We start from the raw sequence: 26,471 nt of genomic DNA, 5'->3' as shown, positions 1-26,471 counted from the left end.
ACTCTTGCAGTCTTCATCTCCACCTTTTCAGCAGTTTGACAAAAAAAGACTTCTATTGGCCAAGTTTCTCATGCACCCACCACATTATGGTGTGGGGCACATTTTATCCCAGTCTACTGCACTCCGAAGTACCTTAATTGATGGTTAATGGGGTTTTAAAAACGGCTTGGGGGGGGGGGGCTCCTGATTTTGGAGCATCCGCTGTCATCACGCTGGATTTAACACGCCAGTAGAACTATGGTAATCCTGCTTTTGCTACACAAAATTCAGTCCCAGAATTCAACGCCTGTGTTTTTGAAGGAGAATAGTCTTGCAGTTAGGCGTGACACTACAGTATTTATTTAATCAGCAAATTAAAAACAGAAACTAAACAATAAATTAGGATTTATAGTTAATTCAATTCTCTGGAAAAAAATTATGCTTAATCATACCATCATCCCAATTATAGTATTGGTAATGTCTAAAATGGCAGCATCGGGTAAAATCTTTGTGCTTGGTTTCAAATCAACGGCTGAATCGCCAGACGCCTCTGAAGAAAGACAAAGTTGCACATAAATATACAATAGACAGTTGGTTGATGTCTTTTAAAAATAACCTACTGCCTCAAATCAATCAGAACATTAATAGAAAAACTGTCTCATGTGATCACTGAAGAATGAGTCATATGCCTAGGCAGAAGGGGAATTTAAAAATATACACAATATTCTGTTATGTTGGTTATCATGGAAGTATTGATGAAATGGAGTAACTTATCATATCTTTGATGTTCCAGAAATTACTGACCAGTGGCCTATGTAGCAAATAAAACAAAACATGTACAAAGCACTAAATTTAAATGCATTTTAGGTTCCCTGGTGTCATACTGTTCTTGTACTGTGATGTCCCGGATTAGAATTTATTAGTTAACAAGTTATGAAATTGGATTCAACAGATCTATTAATTTGTAGGCTAGCACCAGAAAATCATAAATAGAGGCATAGAGTATAAAAGCAAGGAAATTATGGTGAACCTTTATAAAACACAGGCTTGGCCTCAACTGGAGTATCGTGTCCAATTCTGGACACCGCATTTAGGAAGGATGTAAAGGCAGTAGAGAGTGCAGAAAAGATTTACGAGAATGGTTCCTGGGATGAGAGATTTTAATTATGAGGATAAATTGGTGAAGCTGAAGCTGTTCACTTTAGAGAAGCGAAGTTACCAAGTTAAGAGGAGATTTGATAGCGGTGTTCAGAATCATGAGGGGTTCAGACAGCGCAGATAGAGAGAAACTATTTCCATTGGCGGAAGGGTAGAGAAACAGAGGATACTGATTTGAGGTGGCTGGCAAATCATTTGAAGGGAAAAAATTTGCAAGGCTACGGACAAAAGGCAGAGGATTGGGACTACCTGAGTAGCTCTTACAGCGAAGCGGGCATGGCTCGAATGACCTCTTTGCTGTAACCACTTTATGAAGCTATGAAAATGAAAAACTAACAAGTTCGCTATTGTCCGCCAGAGAAAGGAATTGGCCACCATTACCCAGTTTGGCCTACACATTAATCCAGCCCCATACTATGCGGATGACTCTGAATGCTCTCTGAAATGGCTTAGCAAGCTACCCAGTTGTAAATAAAGTACTCACTCAAGTACAAGGCCAAATACCACCATCAGGGATGGACAAAAAAATGCATCATTCCTAGCAATCAAACACAAAAATGGAATCTCAGTTATAACTTGGCCTTTGCCCATCCCACATGCCAAGAGCAAAATGCACCCCATATTGTAGCTACCTACATTACTAAAACCACAAGGAAGCATTTTATGTCATTGAGGGGGTGGATATTTCATCTCTAATTTTCCTTTGTAGTAGATTCCATAAATGATTTGAACCTTTTAGCAGGTGACATACAATAATAGCCTGGGTGCAAATCTACCCACAGGCCTGGGCAATACTAGATCTTTCAACATGGCTAATAATTCAACAAATTAGAGAAAATATAAATTAACTCCTTGGAAATAAAAACAGCATGTTGGTTCTTGAATAATGTTTGCTCATGTCTGTTCGGTGCAGGGTTTTAGAGGGCAAAACTGTTTAACTGAACACATACCACTATGTTGGAAGAACTCTAGCTTCTAAGAAATCAATGTTATCAAATTGGAGGCAAGTTTTCAAGTCAACTATTTCCAATGGACAAAAAAATCATTTAAAAATTATGACATGTAGTACCAAACTTTCAGACCTCATTAAAAACGATTCATAACATGAGGGAAAGTTTGCTTGAGTACTACCAGTACAAAGTAGGTGAAATTGGCTGAACCAGCACAAAACATCAAGGAATTTTGTGCAATTTACATCAAGAGTAAATACAGTTTCTTTGATCTTTAGTGCAGGTTTCACAATAATTTCCCTTAAACTGTCACAACCCACAAACCTACATCAAATTGATGAGGATGGTAAGTTTCAGTCTGAGGAGGCTCTTCAAATTTGAGCTTCTGGGCTGAATTTTAACTGCCAAAGGGAGGTGGGCACAGGTGTGAGGATAATTCCCCAAAAATGGCATTGGGTCAGAAACCCGACATGATTACATCCACTTTTGAGTTTGATCCAGGTGGACTTGCAAGCCAGTGGGAAACTACCGTGCAGCTGTTGGCTAAGTAATTGAAATATTTAATAGGTAATTAACTTTGGCCCTATATTCTGATTTCAAAAGCCAGGGTCAGTGAGGCGAGTGATTGTGTAATGAAATTGATGCGATGGGAACTACCAAAATCATTAAACTTGTGGTCAGCCACAGTGCTTGCAGAAGTATTTTTGACATCCTAAAAACACCAATTTCAACTTTTTAGTTACATTCTAGTGCCTTGGAGTATACTCGCCGACACCTCAGCTTCCTTGTGGTCAGCCTTCACTGCAGCATGAGAGAAACTTACACTGCAGTAATCTCAACCTCTGAGGAGGAAGAACTGGAACAGCCACACCAGCAGCAGCAGTAGCTGCAACAACAGAAAGGGCACCAGCAGCAGCAAAAACAGCAACACCTGTAGTAGCTGCCTTCTCCACAGTCATATGCCGCTCTGCAGGACGGAGGGGATGGACAGAGAGCTCTCGTGGAAAGGAGGAAATACATTCAGCACAGGGTCTATAGGCAGAGGATGAGCCTTTTCAACATGATACAGCAACAGTATCTGAGGCGGCTCAGGCTTACGCAATAGGTCATTGCTGACATATGAAGCATCCTGGAACAGAACCACCTTCCAAAAGGATCAGGTGACCACACATTGTCAGTAGCCATCATGCTCTCACAGTCCTGAATTTCTTCACTCTGGCACCTTTGACAAATCTACTGGAAGCATTTCCACATGTTGTGGATCTCAATCTGCTGCCCATACTTGTAACATCCATGTCACCAATACCTCGTTTTCCAAGGTTGCCAATTACGTGAACATTGCCCAGGATGAGACTAGCCAAACCCAGAGGGCAGTCGGCTTCACTGCAATGGTTGAGTTCCCACTGACAGAGTCATTGACTATACACATGTGGCAATTACGATGGCCTCAGGTCAGTCAGGATTTTCATGAAGTGCAAGAGATTCCACTAATGTCAATGTCCAGCTAGTCTGTGACCACCAGGAGGTGAATGTGCAGGTCTGTAGTAGATATCCAGGGAGCTGCCGTGTCCCATTCATTCTTTACAGTCACATCTCCTGGAGGTTGTTTCTCCTCCATATAGCCTGGTTTCTGGGAGACAAATCTCTTCAAATCTGAAGATGTGGCTGTTGACTCCTTGAGGGAAGCCTATCAGTGAGCCAGAGGAGAGATGCAAACAGGAGACATAGCACCATCAGGTGAATAATAGAATAAGACATTAGGTTGCTCAAGATGCAGCTCAGGTGTCTAGACAGATCTGGAAGCACCCTTCAGTATGACCCATCTAGGGTCTCAAAGAACAGTTGTGATCTGCTGTGCCTTTCACAGCATCTTGTTGCGGGGCGGACTGGAGCTGCATGTGCAGAATGACTGGCTCCTTCTCCAAGGAAGGGGAGCCAAATGTGGCCATGGTGCTTGCAGCCACAACTTTGCTACCAGAGAAGCCCATGGACACATCCAGGCACTTCTCTTAACCTGTGCACGTGAGGCCACCTGACAGTACCATCAGAAATCCTACGCCCCTATACCTGAAGACGCACCTCACTCCTACAGTCAACTAGCCATCCATCACATTCACGCCCCTTGTATAAAAGCAAAATACTGCGGATGCTGGAAATCTGAAACAAAAACAGAAAATGCTGGAAAAACTCAGCAGGTCTAACAGCATCTGTGGAGAGAACATTCACACCCGTTCCTCCTTATAAAGACTGATTGTGCCATTTGCCTGAAGGATATTGTCCAGGGTATATGGGGGATGCAACAAAATAGAGGCCATGACCATGAGGAGATCCAATAAAGCCTTTCACTTGTTGAAATAAACATCACAATAACTCCAAAACCATTAGTATAAGCACCCAAGAAAATCCCCTACGCAACTAATATGTCTTTCTCATCCGCTTCCTCTTACTCCTATGTAGTGCAACTCTGCAGTTTCGGCTGAGCTGGAAGCAGGCTGCTCGTTCCCCTGTTCTGGCAACTGAGATGCCCATGACGAGTCCTCTGGGTTTTGGAACCCGTGAGGGCTCTGCCAAAATCTGTCGCACCTATACCTGTGTAGGGGCACGAGACAGCATGAGTGGCTCTGTCTGAGGGATGAAGGCAAGGGATGAGAAGCGGTGGCGTCTTGAGTGTGCAGCCCATTAGTCTGGGCGAGCATGTACACAGTGGCCTGCCATGTCTGATTCTCCATGCAAGTGGCATTCTTTCCGTAAAGGTGAAATGTGTATTCAAGATGGAATGATAATGTTTGAGGGTGACTGACGGCTGGTTGTAAGAGGGCAATAGAATGATGCTGTGTGAAGATGGAGAAAGTATAAAAATATTATAAAAAAAGTATTTTGTAACATCACTGCATTTAAGCTGGAAATTTAACGAGACAGATGGAGATAAAGGCATGCTCTGATGAAATGCAATCAAACTGAAATGTTCCCTCTGTTTCCCTCTCCGGAGATGCTGCCAGGCCTGATGAATATTTCCAGCATTTTCTGTTTCTATGGCTGGAGAGAAAGGAATGTGTGGAACTGCAAGGTGTTATAATCTAGAAAGCCAGGTGCTGAAGGTTAGAACTGGAGCAAAGCTTAACACTTTTCTAAGCATTATTAACAGAGAAACACATTGCAAACATGTACTTCCTAACCCAACAACCCTAGTTTTGGTCTATTCCTATTTCTGGGAACAGAAGTATATCCCGGGTTAATGCCCACAACAACTATTTATCACCTTTAAATGTAATAAAATAACCTGACATGCTTCACATAAGCATTACAAAACAAAGTATGATACTGGACCTCAAAAGGAGACAACAAAGTATGATACTGGACGTCAAAAGGAGATATTAGGTCAGATAACTGAAAGGTTTGATCAAAGTAGTAGGTTTTAAGGAGTGCCTTAAAAGAGGAAAGCAAGGTAGAGAGGCGGAGAGGTTCAGGAAGGAAATTCCAGAACTTAAGCTCTAGGTAACTGCAGGTAAAGTATGGCCACCAATGGTAGAGCAATTAAAATCGGGCACATTTAAAGGGCCAAAATTAGGTAACCACAGTTATCTCAGAGGGTGATGGGGCAAGAGGAAATTACAGAGTTGGGAAGGGGGAAGGAGGGCAAGACCATGGAGGGATTTGAAAATAAGGATGAGAATTTTAAAATCAAGACATTACTTGACCAGAAGCCAATCTAAGTCAGCTAGCACCAGGGTGATAGGGGAACGGGACTTGATGCAAGTTAACAGGCAGCAATGTTTTGGATGAGCTCAAGTTTACTGAGGGTAGAACGCAGGAGACCAGTCTTGGATAAGTCAAGTCCAGAGATTGTTGGCTGTCCTTCGATTTGAGGATGACATCTACTCAGGGTCGCGAATTTCTGCCATGGGTCTTCATGTGAAGGAATAGGCCAATTCTTGACCCATAGATCTTTGGGCACATGGGGAAGAATGTCCCACAAGGTAGTAGGATCCAGATTGCAGGATTTGCTTCTTTTTCTTCCCTTCTCTGCTGCTGCTCTAAGTCACAATGTCTTAATGGTGAGGCAAAGCGTATTGCACCTCGATGAACAAGTTGTCACCATTTTGAAAAATTGGTGGCAAGCTCATCCCAGTCAATGTCAATGCTGTTGCCTTCAAGGGAGCTTCAGTGTGTCTTTGAAGCATTTTCTATCTTCTCCTCTGGAATGTTGGTTATTTGAGAGTTGAGAAAACAGGACCTGGTGAGGGAAATGCTTTTCAGCCATCCGGACACAGTGTCCAGTCCATCAAAATTAATTTTGCAGGAGTTTTGCCTGAATGCTTTTGGAGCTGGCTTCAAGGAGGAAAGAGTTTGTTCGATGGTCCTTCAATTGAATTCAGAGGATGTGGAAGAGGCACTGCTGATGGAATTTTGCTAGCACTCTTACGTGCCATTGATACACTGTCCAGGTCACACGCCAGATTGTGTGGTGGCAACAACTGCTCTATACACTAGGACCTTTGTTGGCTTGCTTTGTTGTAAAACACTAGCTGCCATACTTTGTAGAAGGCTGAGCTGGCACAGCTGATCCAGTGTTAGAGCTCCTCCTTTTGAGAAAGGCGGCCGTCAAGGTATGGGAAGTGCTCAACATATTCCAGAGTGTCTTCTTCAATATATTTGGCTGATGTGAGTTTTGTTTCGGAAACCTTCAAGGACAGGTAGAGTCTCTCGTATGCAGAGTTGAAGAGATCGAGATTGGCTTGCAAATCTGTTGTAGAGTGGGAAAAGACACTGTAGTCGTCTGCTAACTGTAGATCATGTATGTTTATGGTAGGTCAGTTTAATTTGGCACAGAGAGGACTGAGGTTAAAGAGTTTTCCATTTGGGCGGTATTTAATACTGACGCCAGAGGGCAGTTGATCTTTGATGAAGTGAATAGCCACTGTCAGGTAGATTGTAAATAGTGGGGGCTATCACACAGCTGTTCTTGATCCCAGTCTGTATTTTGAAGTCGTCTGTTTCAGATCTCCCACTCAAGACAGTTGCAGTCATATCATCATGAAGAATTGCAGGAATGTGATGACACTTCTTGGACATCCAAACCTTTGGAGCACAATCCACTGGGCATCGCAGTTTATGGAGTCAAATGCTTTGGTTCGGTCGATGGAAGCAATGAAGAGTTCCTGGTGTTGTTCTTGACAATTTTCTTGGATTTGTCTGGCAACAAAGACCATGTCAGAGGTTCCTCTGGAAGATCTAAAGCCATGCTATCTCCGAGAGGATTTCCTCAGCCACAGGAAGTAGGCAATTCAGGAGAATGCATGTCAGGACGTTTCCTGCTACAGACAATAGGGAAATACCTCAATAGTTTCCACAGTATGATTTACCTCCCTTATTGAAGATAGTTACATATGTCATATTACTGAAGTCAGGGGAAATGGGTGGGGTACATCCTGTCCACAAAAAGCAGGACAAATCCAACCCGGTCAATTACCCCCCTACAGTATTCTCTCCGTCACCGGTAAAGTAATGGAAGGGGTCATTGATAGTGCTATCAAGACAGCAGCTGTTTAGCAATAACCTGCTCACTGGTGCTCAGTTTGGCTTCTGCCAGGGCCACTCAGCTCCTGACCTCATTACAGCCTTGGTTCAGGCATGGACAAAAGAGCTGAACTCCAGAGGTGAGGCGAGAGTGACTGCCCTTGACATCAAGGCAGCATTTGGCCGAGTGTGGCATCAAGGAGCCCTGGCAAAACTAGAGTCAATGGGAATCAGGGGGAAAGCTCTCCACTGGTCAGTGCCAGGCAATGACCATCTCTAACAAGAGAGAATCTAACCATCACCCCTTGACATTCAGCATTACCATCACTGAATCTCCCACTATCAACATCCTGCAGGATACTATTCACCAGAAACTGAGCTGGACTCACCATATAAATACTGTGGCTACAAGAGCAGGTCAGAGGCTAGGGATCCAGCGATGAGTAACTCACATCCTGACTCCTTAAACCCTATCTACCATCTACAGGGCACAAGTCAGGAGCATGATGCAATACTCTCCACTTGCCTGGATGAGTGCAGCTCCAGCAACACTCAAGAAGCTTGACACCATCCAGGACAAAGCAGACCGTTCGATTGGCATCCCATACATAAACATCCACTCCCTCCACCACCAACGCACAGTAGCAGCAGTGTGTACCATCCACAAGATGCACTGCAGAAACTCACCAAGCCTTCTTCGACAGCACCTTCCAAAATCACGAACAATACCATCTAGAAGGACAAGGGCAGCTGGCACAAGGGAATACGAACACCTGGAATTTCCCCTCCAAACCACTCACCATTCTGACTTGGAAATATATTACTGCTCCTTCACTGTCGCTGGGTCAAAATCCTGGAACTCCCTCCCTAACAGCACTGTGGGTGTACCTACACTACATGGACTGCAGCAGTTCAAGGCAGCAACTCACCACCATCTCCTCAAGGGCAATTATGGATGGGTAATATATGCTGGCCTAGTCAGCGACGCCCATGTCCCAAGATGAATAAAAAAAACTCTGCAAAGTGGGCCACTGTTAAAGCCGTTCGAGTGGGAGACACATTTGGAGTATATTCCAAGGCAGGATCTTCAAAGGTGGAGATTGGAAACCCTCGTGCGAAAGACCAAGTTTCAGTAAGATTGGTTGACTCAGTGGGACCAATGTCTGGGTGATTTCTTGAGAAATCCATTGAATCTGTCTTTGGTTGCATCTGTCATTTACTCTGTAGTGTGATGTGTTCGACCACAGTTTGCCTGTTAATTCACATGTACCTCATACTTACCCTGAATGTTAGTGTATAAGATACACATTGTAAATTGCTTTATCTTTCTGAACTTGTATAGTAAATTTTATTTTTGTTTGTTCAAAACTTGTGGATCTTGTGGCTTTATTCTAAAAGATGTCTTGAATTTCAACCTTTAACCACTTTAAACAAAACGTTACTGGTCCCTAACTGGACCTCTCCCCACGTCCCGGGGTTTGGCCAAGGATTGTAACAGGACGAGGGCCCACTGAGCATGGCTGTGCTTTTCCTTCATTCCACCAAAGGGTGAACTGTCCACAGCTGCCTCCCTCACCTCCTCCTGCTCATTCCAGACATGTTCTTCATCCCGTGCCACCCTTTCTAATCATTCTCAAGGACCCACTGGTGAGTGTATATTTGTGCTGGGAGAGGGTGTCATGGTGCTGGCTCTGTGGCTTCTCTGAGGACCCCAGTGATGTTGCTGTGGCACTGACATGCTCCCCCCTCCACAAGGTTTCCCATTGCAGCTGAAACTTTGGCATTCTGGTGCTTGGGAAATGTAAATTCCATCCCCTAGATCTACAGACAGGTTTTCCCATCGCTCTATCGCCCACTTCTCATGTGAATTATCCTTGTGGTGTCAAGGGCTGCCTCCCCAATTCTAGTAGGAATGGTGAACTGGGCACTCATCCTCCCCTAAGAGCCCTCTTTGGCACTGTGCACCCTCTTCTCCTGCAAGGACAAAGGATAAAGATAAGACAATGCTGGCCAGTCTCAACAATTCAAGCAGCTCTTTTAAGTGAGATGCTGCATTTATCAATGCTGCCAACTCCTCAATAGCACTAGGGCTTTGCGCCTTGCTTACAGGTCAGTATTCTGGGCGCACATTTCTTCCATGATCAGGAGTTTCATGATCCCTCAGGCAGCTCAGCTGGCAGGTCTGCAGACCTGGTGGCCTGATATCTGGGTGTCACACTGTACTCACCTTGCCAGAATGAAGGTGGTCATTGAACCTTACAACACTGCACCAGATCCTTCTCACAACGCTGAGGCTGCTCACTTGCTCTACCAACTCGAGACAAGCCTGTTGGGTCTGGCTGGCTGGCTGGCTTTCTCCTATATCTCTCCGGGAACAAGATTGCTCAATTATCTCTAACCACCTCCAGCATCATCTCAAGGGCAGGACCACTAAACCCTGGGCTGCCATGCCACAGATGTCATGCCTCTGTCTTCCCTCACTTTTTATGCAAAGAAAAAAATAAACAATTACCTCCTATTTTACTGATGGATTGCACTGTTCATGGAAGGTTTTAGGTTTGAGATTAGGCAAAAGAGTTTGGGCAGAAACTTGAAGCATAACTTTACTTCAGAAAAACAGACATCAAGCACAATTTACGTATAATTTCCTGATTGTGCCCAAAGTTGAAACACTATTCCAATATGTTTAATTGCCTGTGCAACAAGCTGACCAAATGTAGTTTCGAGTTTTACAAAGTTTTCGAGTTTCTCTTACAAAAAAGAACCAATTGTTTCAATAAATATCATTGGCCAAAAGGATAAACCAAATATAATATGCAGGATAAACAGAGCACCTTTGCATGTAAAATGTTCAAAATAAAACCGAGACATTGGAATAAATAGCTTTACAGTGGTCAAAATGTTAAAAATGCATACCTTTACCATCCTTAAAATCAATGTCATTTCTTAGGTTTTCTTCAGACAGTTCCTCTTGATACTTCTCTGGATGAAGCCCAGAATAACCATTTCCAACTTTGCAAGCAGGGGCACTGGTTTCCTGTTCACTCTGCAAAGTTTCTGCACTCTCCGTTATGAGTGCTGACTGCAACTTCCCAGTAGCTTCCTCTGCAAACTGATCCTGCAATTTCATGCCCTTGGCCAAACCTTTGGTTGCAATATCAACAGCTGAATAACATTTCTTCCTTTCTTCATCACAAACAGCAATTGATACATTTTTCTCCAGTGCTGCAGAATTATCATCCAGAATGTTAGGACAATCAGACAACTCAAGTCCAAGTAGATTTCTGTCTTCTAATGGTAAATGATCCTCTGTAGCACTGAGTTGGTTTGATATCTCATCGAAGGCAGCCAATACTGACTTACTCAGTTTACATGTGTCTGAAGATGAACAATATTTTAGCACATTTCCTGACTCTTCAAGGTCCTGCACATCACTCCCTGACAGAACAGCATGACCTGAAACCCCATTTTCTGAAGAGGAATCAGAATTAGTTTTCTTTGAAATATTATGGTGCAATATAGGGCTGATCTGCATCAACTCCTTGGCCAATGGCAGATTGCCCAACTTACTGCTACAAGGTCGTGGCTTGCTTACAGTCCCTTCAGCATTCACCAGAGCTCTATGAACTTTCTTATGATCGAAGGAGCTTGCCTGAGGGTCACGTGTCTCAACGGGTTCCCATTCGCCATTCATCCAGTCATCAGTGCCTTCTTCAGCTTCCTGCCAATCAAACATGACCACATCTAAATCAGCATTCCTCCACAATTCTTCATCTTCATTTACCTTTTGCTTCTTATGTTCTTCTGTGACTGACTCCACCCACTTTAAATGAGAGCACAAATATAAACTGATATTAGGACTAGATTTTGTTAACATGTTCACAATCACCAATACTAACAATGCATTGCTATCCTCAAAATATACATATTCAAAAAGTGACTTTTGAAACATCTTAAGGATGCTTATCTCTGCAGTACAAAACAGTTGCTGACTCAGCAAAGGGCAAGTCACAAACTGCACAGGGTGTACCTGTTTTAGCAACATCTGGCAGTGACGCATCGACTGCTGCTATGTTGACTTCTGTGAAATCAGATGGGGCAGGAACACCTGTAGGAGGTAATTTGGAAGCAGGCTTGTCAAATATTCATGCTGGTTGGAGTCATACTTAGCACAAAGGAAGATGGTTGTGGCTGTTGGAGGTCAGTCGTCCCAGCTCCAGGACATCATTGCAGGATTTCCTCAGGATGGTGTCCTCGGCCAAACCATCTTCAGCTGCTTCATCAATGACCTTCCTTCCATTAAAAGGTCAGAAGTGGGGATGTTCGCTGATGATTGCACAATGCTCAGCACCATTCACAACTCCTCAGATACTGAAGCAGTCCATGTCCAAATGCAGCAAGACCTGGACAATATCCAGGCTTGGGCTGACAAGTAACAAGCAACATTTGCGCCACACAACTGTCAGGCAATGACCATCTCCAACAAGAGAAAATCCAACCATCGCCCCTTCATGTTCAATGGCATTACCATCACTGAATCCCCCACTATCAACATCCAGGGGGTTACCATTTACCAGAAACTGAACTGGACTAGCCATATAAATACTGTGGCTACAAGTGCAGGTCAGAGGCTAGGAATCCTGTGACAGGTAACTCACCTCCTGACTCCCCACAGCTTGTCCACCATCTATAGGCACAAGTCAGGTGTGTGATGCAATACACCCCTCTTGCCCGATGAGTGCAGCTCCCACAAGAAGCTTGACACCGTCCAGGACAAAGCAGCCCGCTTGATTGGCACCACGTTCACGAAGATTCAATCCCGCCACCTCACAGTGGCAGCAGTGTGTACCATCTACAAGATGGTAGGCTGCAGGCTCCTTAGACAGCACCTTCCAAACCCACGACCACTACCATCTAGAAGGACAAGGGAAGCAGATAGATGGGAATACCACCACATGGAAGTTCCCCTCCAAGTCACTCAACATTCTGTCTTGGAAATATATCACTGTTCCCTCACTGTCGCTGGGTCAAAATTCTGGAACTCCCTTCTTAACAGCACTGTGGTTGTACCTACACCACATGGACTGCAACGGCTCAAGAAGGCAGCTCACTACGACCTTCTCAAGGGCAACTAAGGATGGGCAATTAATGCTGGCCCAGCCAGCGAAGCCCACATCCCGTGAATGAAGAAAAAAAGACAAAGGACGATGGCTGTGGTGGTTGGGGGCCAATCATTTCAGCCCCAGGAGTTTTTCAGGGTAGTGGCCTAGGTCTAACCATCTTCAGCAGCTTTATCAATGACCTTCCCTTCAATATAAGGTAAGAAGTGGGGATGTTCACTGATGATGCACAGTGTTCACAGCAATTCAGTCACAATTCCTCAGATACAGAAGCAGGACAGTCCCAGATGCAGAAAGGCCTGGAAGACATTCAGGCTTGGGCTGATAATTGGTAATTAACATTAGCCCCACACCAGGCAATGACCATCTCCAACAAGAGAGAATCTAAACATCTTGCCTTGATGTTCAACAGCATTACCATTGCTGAATTACTCACCATTAACATCCTGGGGAGGGTGTTGGGGGGAAGGTTATCATTGATCAGAAACTGAACTGGACTAGCCATGCAAATACTGTGCAAGAGCAAGTCAGAGATTGCAAATGCTGTGGAGAGCAACTCACTTCCTGACTTCCCAAAGCCTGTCCACCACCCACATGGCAGAAGTCAGGAGTGTGATGGAACACTCCGTTTGCCTGGATGACAACGGCTCAAGAAGTTCAATACTAAGCAAGATAAAGCAGTCTGCTAGGTACCCCACCTTAAACATTCACTCCCTCTCCCATCAGCGCACAGTGGCAGCAAGCACTTGGGTGAACTGCAACAATTGTTTATTCCTGTCTAGTGCAAAAGTAAAATAGGTAAGGCGGCCAAACCATGGCTTACAGGCGAAATTAGAGATAGTATTAGATCCAAGGAAGAGGCATACAAATTGGCCAAAGAAAACAACAGACCTAAGGATTGGGAGCACTTTAGAATTCAGCAAAGGAGGTCCAAGGGATTGATTAAGAAGGGGAAAATAGAGTACGAGAGTAAGCTTGCAGGGAACATAAAAACTGACTGTAAAAGTTTCTATAGGTATGTGAAGAGAAAAAGATTACTGAAGACAAATGTAGGTCCCTTACAGTCAGAAACAGGGGAATTTATAATGGGGAACAAAGAAATGGCTGACCAACTAAACACATACTTTGGTTCTGTCTTCACAAAGGAGGACACAAATAACACACCAGAAATGTTGGAGAACACAGGGTTTAGTGAGGAAGAAACTGAAAGAAATCAGTATTAGTAGGGAAATGGTGATGGGGAAATTGATGGGATTGAAGGCCGATAAACCCCCAGGGCCTGATAATCTACATCCCAGAGTATGTAAGGAAGTGGCCCTAGAAATAGTGGGTGCATTGGTGGTCATCTTCCGAGATCCTACAGACTCTGGAACAGTTCCTACAGATTGGAGGGTAACTAATGTAACACCACTATTTAAAAAGGGAGGTAGACAGAAAACAGGGAATTATAGACCAGTCAGCTTGACGTCGGTAGTGGGAAAAATTCTAGAGTCCATTATAAAAGGCTTAATAGCTGAGCACTTGGAAAACAGTGGTAGAATCAGACAGAGTCAGCATGGATTTATGAAAGGGAAATCATGCTTGACAAATCTATTGGAATTTTTCGAGAATGTAACTAGTAGAGTTGATGAGGGGGAGCCCGTGGATGTTGTTTATTTGGACTTTCAGAAGGCTTTCGACAAAGTCCCACATAAGAGATTAGCGTGTAAAATTAAAGCGCATGGGATTGGGGATAGTGTATTGAGATGGATAGAAAACTGGTTGGCAGACAGGAAACAAAGAGTAGGAATAAACGGGTCTTTTTCCAAATGGCAGACAGTGACTAGTGGGGCACTGCAGGGATCGATGCTGGGACCCCAACTATTCACAATATATATTAATGATTTAGAAGAAGGAACTAAATGTAATATCTCCACATTTGCAGATGACACAAAGCTGGGTGGGAGGGTGAGCTGTGAGGAGGATGCAGAGATGCTTCAGTGTGATTTGGACAAGCTGAGTGAGTGGGCAAATGCATGGCAGATGCAGTATAATGTGGATAAATGTGAGGTTATCCACTTTGGTAGCAAAAACAGGAAGGCAGATTATTATCTGAATGGCTACAAATTGAGAGAGGGGAATGTGCAATGAGACCTGGGTGTCCTCGTACACCAGCCGCTGAAGGTAAGCATGCAGGTGCAGCAGGCGGTAAAGAAGGCAAATGGTTTGTTGGCCTCCATGGCGAGAGGATTCGAGTACAGGAGCAGGGATGTCTTGCTGCAATTATACAGGGCCTTGGTGAGATCACACCTGGAATCTTGTGTTCAGTTTTGGTCTCTTTATCTGAGGAAGGATGTTCTTGCTATAGAGGGAGTGCAGCGAAGGTTTATCAGACTGATTCCTGGGATGGTTGGACTGACTTTTGAGGAGAGATTGAGCTGATTAGGATTATATTCACTGGAGTTCAGAAGAATGAAGGGGGATCTCATAGAAACCTATAAAATTCTAACAGGATAGATGCAGGAACGATGTTCCCGATGGTGGGGGAGTCCAGAACCAGGGGTCACAGTCTGAGGATACGGGGTAGACCATTTAGGACTGAGATGAGGAGAAATTTCTTCACCCAGAATGGTGGACCTGTGGAATTCGTTACCACAGAAAGTAGCTGAGGCCAAAACATTGTACGTTTTCAAGAAGGAATCAGATATATCTCTTCGGGCGAAAGGGATCAAAGGATATGGGGAGAAAGCGGGAGCAGGCTATTGAGCTGGATGATCAGCCATGATCATAATGAATGGCAGAGCAGGATCGAAGGGCCAAATGGCCTACTCCTGCTTCTATTTTCTATGTTTCTATGTTTCCAAGATGCACTGCAGCAAATCACCAAGGCTCCTTTGGCAGCACCTTCCAAACCTACAACCTCTACCATTTAAAAAGGACAAGGGCAGCAGATGCCCAACATCATCACCTGGAAGTTCCTCTCCAATTCGCACACCATTCTGGTTTGGAATCATTTCACCAATTCTTCACTGTCACTGAGCCAAATCCTGGAACTCCTTGCCTAGCAGCACTGTGGGCATACCGACACCACACGGTCTGCAGCGGTTCAAGGTGGCAGCTCATCAACACTTTCCCGAGGAAAATTAGGGAAGGGCAATAAATGCTGGCCTTGCCAGCAATGCTTACACCCCAAGAACAAATTAAAGAGGACTTACCCATTGCCTGCTGCTACTGGAGAGTCTACAGAGCCCATGGCTGCAATGTGTTATAGCTTGAATAAGGAGGTGGGTTTCATAGCCCCTAGAATACCTCAAAACTTTCTGAAGCATTATGAAATGCACCCCAACCACTTCCTAAACAAAATGCTCTGCACCTGACACTGTCCAAGAATCTTACTTTTCAGCTCATCAGAAAACTCTCACAGAATGAAGTTATACCAGCATGCAAAAGAAATGCTCAAAACAACACTCAAACATATTATGCTTCTCTCAAAGTTGTGCTTTTTAATGCAGTCACTGAAGAAGGCATGTAGATCTTAAAACCAAGCACTGATATTGACTGAAATAAAAGGAGAATATTGCTGAAAAAAAGAAACATGCTGCGAAGCTTTTTATCTTGCACTCATCAGCACAAACACAAGAATGTCAAATTTCAAACAATTAATTTATACTACAGGAGAAAAAGGTGCCGATTGGTTGGCAAGTTGATTACAGTTAGCCGAGGCGTTGTCATGGGGAAAGCAATGGGGAATTATAGGTTCCCCCAAGCTCCCAGGTAATTCAAAAATGCACAAGGCTTGAAAGATATTCCTTTGGTTTGCAGAGAACAGGTTCTTGCATATGAATGTATGTTGCTTCTAGCAAGCGTATATGAGCCACATTACGAGCTGGATTGATTATCTCAAATTGGTTGTTAGTGTAGCTATTCACATACTCAGGCCTACAACAAAGTAAGTAACTCTTCTTCCTCTTAAATGGCCTAGAAGGTACTCAGTTGTACCAAATTGCTACGCAAAACCATAGCAGGAATAAAAGCAGACAGACCACCTGGCACTGACCTAGGCACTGGATGACAAAGGCACACTCTGCCCAATCAACACTGCAAAGTCCTCACTAACATCTGGGGACATGTGCCAAAATTGAGAGAGCTGTCCCACAGGATAGTCTTCTATAACAGCACCTCAGAACCCGCAAATTCTTATGCCTGAAGAACAAAGGTAGCTGGCATATGGAAACACCAGCATCTGCAAGTTCACCTTCAAGCTGCACACCAACCTAACTTGGAAACATATTGCAATTCCTTCATCATCACAATCAAAATTCTGGAACTCTGTATCTAACAGCTCTAGGGAGAGTACTTTCACCATACACACTGCAACAGTTCAAGATAACAGCTCACCACTTTTTAAGAGCAATAAATACTGGTTATGCCAGTGACACCTGTATTCTTAGAACAAATAAAAAAAAACGTAATCCCAGAACACTTCCCTGTGGCACACCACCACCCAATTCCAACCACTCTGAAAACTACTCTCAATTCCAATTCAAGGTTTTGTGTCTCTAATCAGTTTTCAATCTGATCTTCTTTCCTCCTCCCAAACGCTTAATCTTCTCCTGTAGTCTGCTATATGGTCAAAAAACTTTCTGAAAGTCAACATACATCACATCAACTATATTTCCCTCATCCACATTTGTCATTGGCTCAAAAGAAGCCTCAGATTTGACAAACGGGATATTTCTTCCTGAAATCGGCATTGCTGCTTTTAATTATTTTTCTTCATTTAGATAGTTGCTAATTTACTCTTTACTAAAGATATCAACTAACAGACAGATCTGGAACATAGAACCACATGGTACTAAAGGGATGTTGGTAACTTGGATCTATAATTGGCTATAGGATAGGAGGTAGAGAACAGGGGTGAATGGATGTTTTTTGACTGGAGGGAAGTATGAAGTGGGGTCCCCATAGGTTGTTATTAGGAACATTGCTTTTCTTGGTGCATATAATAAAGTGACCTGGATTTGGATATAGGGAATACTATTTTGAAGTTTGCAGATGATGCAAAACTTGGCAACATATTAAACAGTCTGCATGATATAGCAGACTTCAGGAAGACCATAGACTAGTGAAATGGGATGACACACGACAGGTGCAATGGCCATAATTTAATGCGATTTGGTGGCATGGAGGGGCAGAAATGGCCTTCCCATTCAGATCTCTGCTCCCACTGCGGTCGTGCTCCGGTCAATTAGTGGCCTGCTTTTTAAAAGAATCTTTCATGGGATGTGGGCATCGCTGGCTGGGCCAACATTTATTGCCCATTTCTAATTGCCCTTGAGAAGGTGGTGGTGAGCTGCCTTCTTGAACCGCTGCAGTCCATGTGGTATAGGTGCAACCACAGTGGTGTTCGGGGCAGAGTTCCAGGATTATGTCCCATTGTATCTGTCCAGGATTATGACCCAGCAACAGTGAAAGAATGGCAATGTATTTCCAAGTCAGGATGGTGAGTGGCTTGGGGGGGAACTTGCAGGTGGGGATGTTCTCATGTATCTGCTGCCCTTATCCTTCTAGATGGAAGTGGAGATGCGTGCGGATCTGCACGTTGTTACGTTGTCATTGAGCACAAGGGATCAGTGGCAAGGCGAGAGGGAGGCAAGGTGCCAGGAGTCTCCACCAGGTCCTCATCCTTCTCAGTTAGGCAAGGAGGTGCAAGTGGAGGAGTGAAGCAGTCTGCATCTCGGGGCTCCTCTGAGGGCACTCCTGATGCAGGTTGTGGCTCCTCAGCCCCTCTGCCAATGACACGAGCGTCTCAGAGCCTTGCTGACAACAGAGGCTCCTGAAACTGTGCAGAAGCCTCACAGCAGGCTGGGGCCTTCCTGACCTCAGGCAGCCAGAGAAGGGTGCCAAGGTCATCCCAGGCCGCAAGGCAGGTTGGTCAGCAGCCTGCCTCCACCAGAGCTGGCAAAGGGCAAGCACCATGTAAGAGCACTCGAAAAAGAGTTAAGAAAGCACTGTAACTGCACTTGGGCTTCACAGGCGCGAATTCAATTTTTGTTGAATGTTATAGTTAGCCTTAATGAAATGTTACTTATGCTTATGGCTATCTCAGTACAGTGAAATGCACAGGTGGGAGGTGGCAACCCAGGGGCTGGCTGGGGTTGACCACGGCGTGTGTGCTAATCAGATGGACCATTGCCAAAGCGCTAATGGGTAAATGGATCTGAGCTTCTAATGGCTGCAGTGAGCCTGGAATGTGGATCTTTGGTGGACTAAATGGCTGACGTGCTCATATTCGGGAGAAAAACCTAAGAATAAGAGCTTCCCAAGCCTCCCTGGCACCTAAATCTGGAGGCCCTTCAAGTGGTTCCACAGGCCTGCCATGATGCTGTGTCTCTTCTTCAGCACCCCTCTCACTCTCCTCATCTGAGGATACTTCATGCTCCAACATGTCTTCAGTAACCTTAATGCACTGACGTGCGGCTGATTGAGAGAGGTCGCACGTTTTCAGTGGCAGCCTGAAATGAGTCCGAGGTGTAGAAATTCAGGCTGCAGGCTGACTAAATAATGGGGGACCCTTCCAGTGGGCACTGAGAGGACACAATCCCAAACACCTCTTAGAAAGCTCTTCAAAGACAGCCCTGCCAGGATGACCAGTTGCTCAAGTGGGCCTGTGAGTCAACGATTTCTGTCCTTCCCCTTTCAGTATCACTTAATTTTAAACCTCAAATTTCTTCAGACCTCTGCATCTACCTCCCCATTGCTGCAGATTTAAAGCTGCTGAGGTCTCTGACTCCATCATTTGGCCCATGTGTGCCCCGTAAAATGCTGCAAGGCTTGTAATATGTAAGACAACTGGATTTCAAATGATCTTAATTGGCCTTTATCAGATGGTGAGCAGAATCCCCATCCTGTTTTCCTTCTGCCTCATGTACGATGGCATGTAATGTCATCATCACGCACCATTTTACATCCCACACCCCTACCTCCAACAAGGTCTGCTTTTCACAGATAAAGTGCCGGCCAATTTAATATGGATAAATGTGAAGTAATGCACTTTGGGAGAAACAAATGATAGCAATAGATTCTAAATGGCACTATTTTGAAGGGAGTGCAAAAGCAAAGGGTGAGGTGCTCTTGTTTTTTCTAATTTTTTCACCCTGTAGGAATTGGTTCTTACTCTAGTTCAGGGGAAGAAGCTAGCTTTTTGGTGAGTATCTGGTAAGTGGTTAAGGTCTATTCTATTCCAAAGTTTTATAGTGTATGAACTGGTGGCAAAGTTAATAGAAAAAGGAAAATAATTCATTGAATAAAATAATTAAGTAGTTAATTTAAACATATTAAGGATGGCAGGACAGGTGATGTGTCACGGATGAAGCATGTGGGAATTTCTGAATGCCAGCATGATCCAAGGCAAACACGTCTGTAGTAAGTGTTTGCAGCTCAAGGGGCTTTGGCTCATTGGGCTGGAGGAGGTGGAGACACTGCGATGCATCAGGGAGGAGGAAAATTACCTAGACACTTAATACCAGGAGGCAGTCACACCCTTAGGATAAGGTCTTCTGATTTGGTCAGGGACAGAAGGGTGGGAGGCAGATGTGGGAACCCAGAGGGCAGAAGTGCAGGAGCTTCAGCCTTTGCCATTGTCTGACAGGTTTGAGGTTCTTTCAGCTAATTTGGATGAGAGTGGGGGCTTCAGTGTGGATGAGCTGACTGGCCATGGTACTGTGGTACAGGAAGCCATTCAAGTAGGGGCAGCAAAAAGGAATGTAGTGGTAGTAGGGGACAGTATAGTCAGGGGGATTCACGTTGTTTTCTGCAGCAGAGAGTGAGAGTCCAGAAGGCTGTGTTGCCTGCCCGGTACCAGGGTTCTGGGCATTAGCTCAGGGCTGGAGAAGAACTTGCAGTAGCAGGAGAGAGGATCCAGTTATCGTGGTCCATGTAGGTACCAACGACAGAGGCAGGACAAGAGGTTCTGCATAGCCAGTATGAGGAGCTAGGCATCAAATTAAATAGAACCTCAAATGTAATAACTTCTGGATTATTACTTGAGCCATGTGCAAATTGGCAGAGGGCAAATAAGATTAGAGAAATGAATGCATGGCTCAAAAACTGGTGTGGGAGAAGTGGGTTCCGGTTCATGGGGCAGTAGCACCAGTACTGGGGAAAGTGGGTGGCGTACCGTTGGGATGGTCTACACCTGAACCGTGCTGGGACCAGTGTTCTAGCGAGCTGCAAAACTAGGGAAGTAGAGAGTGTTTTAAACTAAATAGTGGGGGCGAGGGATCAAATTTGGGAAGATATGGTAAATTATTAGAGCAGGAACAAGGCAAGGGAGAAAGCTACTAATATGGCAAATTATAAAGAGACCGTAACAGGAAGGGATAGAGAGTACAAATCTAAGAGTAAATCAGCACATAAGGCTAGAGGTTACAAAAAATAATGAAAGGACAAAACTGAAGGCTCTGTATCTGAATGCACATAGCATTCGAAACAAAACAGATGAACTGATAGCTCAAACAGAATTTTTTTAAAAATATTTTACTCATTCACAGGATGTGGGGTTCGCTGGCTGGGCCAGCATTTATTGCCCAACCCTAGTTGCCCTTGAGAAGGTGGTGGTGAGCTGCCCTCTCGAACCGCTGCATTCCATGTGGTGTAGGTATACTCACAGTGCTGTTAGGAAGGGAGTTCCAGGATTTTGACCCAGCGACAGTAAAGGAACAGTGATGTATTTGCAAGTCAGGATGGTGAGTGACTTGGAGGGGAACTTCCAGGTGGTGCTGTTCCCATCTATCAGCTGCCCTTGTTCTTCCAGATGGTAGTGGTCGTGGGTTTGGAAGGTGCTGTCAAAGGAACCTTGGTGAATTCCTGCAATGCATCTTGTAGATTGTACATACTACTGCTACTGTGTCAGTGGTGGAGGGAGTGAATGTTTCTGGATGTGGTGCCAATCAAGTGGGCTGCTTTGCCCTGGACGGTGTCAAGCTCTTGAGTGTTGTGGGAGCTGCACTCATCCAGGCAAGTGGGGAGTATTCCATCACACTCCTGACTTGTGCCTTGTAGATGATGGACAGGCTTTGGAGAGTCAGGTGGTGAGTTACGTGTTGCACTATTCCTAGCCTTTGACCTGCTTTTGTAGCAACAGTATTTATATGGCTAATCCAGTTCAGTTTCTAGTCAATGAAATAAATAAGTACAAACTGATAGCCATCACAGAGACATGGCTGTGGGATAACATAGATTGGGACATGAATATTGAAGGGTACATTACATTTAGGAAGGGCAGGAGGATAGGAAAAGGTGGAGAGGTGGCTCTGTTAATTAATGATGGTATTAGTACAATAGAGAGGGATGTCCTAAGTTCAGGAAACCAGGATACAGAAGTGGTTTGAGCAAAGATGAGAAATGATAAAGGCAAAAAATAACTTGTGGGAGTGGTGTACAGGCCCTTTAACGGTACCCACACATTAGGACGGGGTATAAAGGAAATAATAATGGGAGCTTGTCAGAAAGGTACGGTGATAATCATGGGGTATTTAATCTACATATAGACTGGAAAAATCAGATGGGCAAAGGCAGATAAGGGGTGGAATAGTCCCAGGTTTGCACTAAGTGCGGTAGCGGCATGAATAAAGCAATTTTACCCACCAGCCGCAATGGCGGGCTTTCGCCTGTGTTGTCCCCTGCCTGGCACGTCCCACCTCATTAATAATGCATTCACGGAAAACACACCACACTGCTGGCGGGGCAGCCTCTGATTCACCCGCCCTGCCATCACCTCAGGCCTTCAGTAATCCGGGTGCCATATTTAAAGGGCGGCCCTGCACAGGTCTAGAATTCTAAGTGATGGAAAATCATGGCTGCCAAAGGGAGGAAACATGCTGCCCCCAAATTTAGTGATGCCTCCCTTGAGCACCTACTGGACACAGTGGAGACCCGCCATGAAGTTCTCTACCCCTACTCTGGGTGAAGACCAGCAAGCAAGGTGACAAATCCAGCATGGGAGGCGGCGGCAGCAGTGAGATTGGCAGTGCTCAACCAAGTGAGGATCCAGCAGTGCAACATCCAGCAGAAAACCATGCTGTGGGTGAGTTCCCTGTTCCGCAGTCCCCTGCCATGCACTAATTATCTCTCATTGCTTTCACGGGCACATCTGGGAAGCAGCCAGGGGAGTCTACGAACCAGCTCCTCGACTCAAGCTCCGAAGACACCTCGGCAGAAGAATCTGATGACACCCTAACTGAAGACCCATCACACACTTCAGTGGGACTTAGTTCAGGGTCACAATCTGGTGAGCACATCACACCGTCTGATCCACAGCAGGTAGCGGCAGGGGTTTCCCAGGTTTCTAGCACTCGGAGAACTGCTGGAGGCCAGAAATCTGCCGAGTCCGTTTCAGATGATGAGCCTCTGGATTCAGTCCTACCTCAAATGCTGGAATGGCAAAGGCAAGATCAGGAACATAAGGAAGGAATGTCCACTGCACTCCTCAAATTGCAAGGCACAATGGAGGATTCCTCTGCCTTCAGTTTGAGGTGATAGTGCTGGCATGCCAACACAGAGGTCAACACTGGTAGGATGGTAGCCTCTATGGAGACCGTGGTCCAGGACATGGATCCTGCACTACTGCACGGGCTGAATACCATCGCTGATGCCATAGTTGGCCTCCAACAGGGTCAACGCAATAGGGGTGCAGGGCAGCTCAATCCCACTCCAGCTACCCCTACTCCTCAAGATGTCAGCCAGGGGCCATTGGGAATCCATAGGGAGGCCCACCAGCAGCTTGACACCCCGGAGCCATCCACCCAAGTGACTCTAGGAATATCCAGCTGATCCAAATCCCCTCTTCCTGTGACCCCTGCAGCTCCAGCTCAACAGGCTGAGGGGGGAGCAGCTGGCCAACAACAGGATATCCAAAACTGGCCTGGGCCTTCCAGAGAACGTCTTCAAGGTCATCACAGTCAGGGTGTAGCAGTCAGCAGGCTGCCTCCACCTCCACTGTGGATGTCAGGGGGGGTTCCAAGACATAGCTGCGGGGTTAAGGAGGTTAGGAAGATGTAAATGCATCACTTGTGCATAATGTTCACTTTGTTAATAAACTCCTAAGAATGTCTCTTTGTCTATGGCTCCTTGTTATAATGAGCTGTTTTTGTGTCACTCAGATGTGAAACCTTGGTTCCTGCACAAAATAAAGGCAGGTGTCTCACTCCAGGGCCTCTTCCCTGTGCACTGTGTAACCTTCAGACCAAAGTGATGGTCTGGCTTCACACTCACTGGACATATTAGCAATGCCTGCATCTCAATGGTGCTTGTCATTGCTGCCAGAATGTCATGGGCAGATGGCACAGAGTTTCATCATTCTCTGTGTGTTCCTAGCACCTTTGAGGTGGGGCTAGCCCCCCCAACTCTTCGGCATCTGTGACCGGTGACGGTGTGCTCCCAAAGGGGTCGTGTGCTAAAGGCTGACAAAGCATCAAGTGCATTTAAAGTTTCACAGCTGCGTCTCTATGATATGGCCCTGATCACGGAGTGCAAGCGAACTGCCATCAGCCAGACAGGAGTCAGACATTCAAAGAGGCAACGTGAAGATCTATAGAGTGTCCTCACTGCATGTCATCGTCATCATCCTCCTCCAGGAATCTAGTGACCATTAGGGCCTCCACTATTTTTCCATGACATGAGTCTGAGCAATGCGGGGTATGTGTGCTGCCATCAGCCACACAGGAATCAAACGTTCACAGATACAAGGTGAAGATGTCAGGATTGTCCTCACTGCTTCTCGTTATCATCCTCCATGAATCTTGTGGCTACGAGGGCTTCCCAGGTGTGTCTGCCTTGTCTGGCCAGTGCAATGGCCTCATAGCTGGCATCCTCGCCTTTGAGGACCTCATCATCGTCATCACCTTCGGCGTCCTCCTCATTGGAGGAGGCTTGCAGCTCTTCCATCTCCTCCTCAGCCAGGTCCTCCTGCCACCAACCCCCCAATTGCAGCACCAGGTTGTGTAGCACGTAGCAAGCTCAATGGACTGTATTGCAGTGCTCCACCAAACCTATTGAGGCACCAGAACCTCATTTTCAAAATGCTTATCGTTTGCTTCACCAAAGTTTGGGTCGCGGCATGAGCCTCATTATATCATCACTCTGCTGCAGTCTGAGGCCACACAGGTGACATCAGCCACATCCTCTGTGGGTAGCCCTTGGCCCCCGAGGAGCCAACCCTGCTGCCTCTCTGGACCCTGGAAGAAGTCAGGGATTTAAAACCTGCTAAGGATGAGTCATGGACGCTCCCTGGAGATTGTGCACAGACCTGTAAAATGCATTTGTGGTGGTTGGACACCAGTTGAAGATTCAGCGAGTGGAGGTCTTTGCAGTTGATGTAGTTGACTCCTTGTTGCTACAGAGATCTGAGCGCCACATGAGTGCAGTCGATGGCACCCTGCACCTGTGGAAAACCAGAGATCTGCACAAATCCCAGCGCTCTTGCTTCCTGATCCCGGTCAGAATGAACAAAATTCTGTGCCTTCACAAAGATGGCGTCCGTGTACTCTTGAATACACTTGTGTGTTGAGGCTTGTGAGATCCCACACAGATCACCCTTGGAGCCCTGGAAGGAGCCACTGGCACAAAAATTGAGCACCACAGTCACTTTCATGGCCACTGACAATAGATACTCTCATGTCCCTATGGTGCCAAATCCTGCAGGTGGCATATGTGACCAACCAGTACCCAAGACATACGCAGTCTTTGGCGACACCGGTTCTCAGTCCGGACCCATTGGTGGCACTTTCATGCTTTTGCATTGCTTAAGTGGGCAGAAAAGCTTCAGAGGCCCAACTCCAAGCACGTCAATGGAACTACATCTGAAGGGTCTCAGCTATGGAAGAATGCTCACTTTTTCCAAGCTTTTCCAAGTGTGTGGCTGCTTCCCTCACATTCCCCCCTACCCCGCACAACGTGTGTTTGTGTACTTCCTTCAGTCAGTGCTACCTCGCATCCACACCACCCCCCCAAACCCGGCATGTGCTTGTCTACTTCCTTCAGTCTGTGCTGCCTTGACCCCACTTCCTTGACCTGACCAAACCTGACCTGACCCTTGCCCCGGCATTGCACTGAAAGCCAACCAGGAAAAAGCGTATTATCCCCCACCACCCGCCATGACACCTGCTGCCAATAGGTCCAGACAATTCCGCCGAGGAGTTAATAGAATGTTTTCAGGATAATTTCCAAGTACAGCATGTCCTGGAGCCAACCAGAGAGTAGACCTATACTAGATCTGGTATTACGCAACAAGATAGAATTAATTTTAGACCTCATAGTGCAGGCCTCCCTAAGTAGTAGTGAGCATAATATGAATGTTTTACATTCAGTCTGAGGGAGAGAAATATGGATCCAAGACTAGTATTTTAAACTTATATTAGGGCAATTATGAGGGCATGAAAGCAGAGCTAAAACAAACTGCCAAATTAGGTTAAGGGGTAGGTCAATAAAGATGCAGTGACAGACATTTAAAGGGATATTTCAGAATACACAGAATAGATACATTCCGATGAGAAAAAAACATTTCAAGGGGAGGACCCACCATCTGTGGTTAACTAAGATAATTAAAGATAGTATCAAATTTAAAGAAAAAGCATATAATTGTGCAAGATGGGTGACAGGTCAGAAGGCTGGACAGAATATAAAAAACAGCAAAGAATGACCAAAAGATTAATAAGGAGGGGAAAATTACAGTATGGGAGAAAGCTAGCCAGATAGCATGAGTTTCTAT

At 45.3% G+C, this 26,471-nt stretch overlaps 1 protein-coding gene across 23 annotated transcripts in view; it reads right to left on the bottom strand.

The window, feature by feature from the left end:
- Positions 1-26,471, bottom strand: part of LOC144693263 (coiled-coil domain-containing protein 9-like) — a 273,976-nt gene that overhangs the window by 34,542 nt on the left and 212,963 nt on the right. For 18 of the 23 annotated variants that reach the window (XM_078562955.1, XM_078562957.1, XM_078562959.1 and 15 more), the window contains 2 exons: positions 10,521-11,427; positions 432-529 (listed from right to left, as the gene is read on the bottom strand). In XM_078562955.1, coding sequence (XP_078419081.1) covers positions 432-529; positions 10,521-11,427 — 1,005 coding nt within the window. The remainder of the gene's footprint in view (positions 1-431; positions 530-10,520; positions 11,428-26,471) is intronic. The other 5 variants (XM_078562961.1, XM_078562962.1, XM_078562977.1 and 2 more) reach the window with 3 other exon arrangements.

The sequence above is a fragment of the Cetorhinus maximus genome, chromosome 18 (assembly GCF_964194155.1).
Source record: "Cetorhinus maximus chromosome 18, sCetMax3.hap1.1, whole genome shotgun sequence".
In the NCBI taxonomy this organism is placed as follows: Eukaryota; Metazoa; Chordata; class Chondrichthyes; order Lamniformes; family Cetorhinidae; genus Cetorhinus; species Cetorhinus maximus.
Note: the sequence above shows the minus strand (reverse complement) of the source record. Positions and strands in the feature narration are given on the sequence as shown.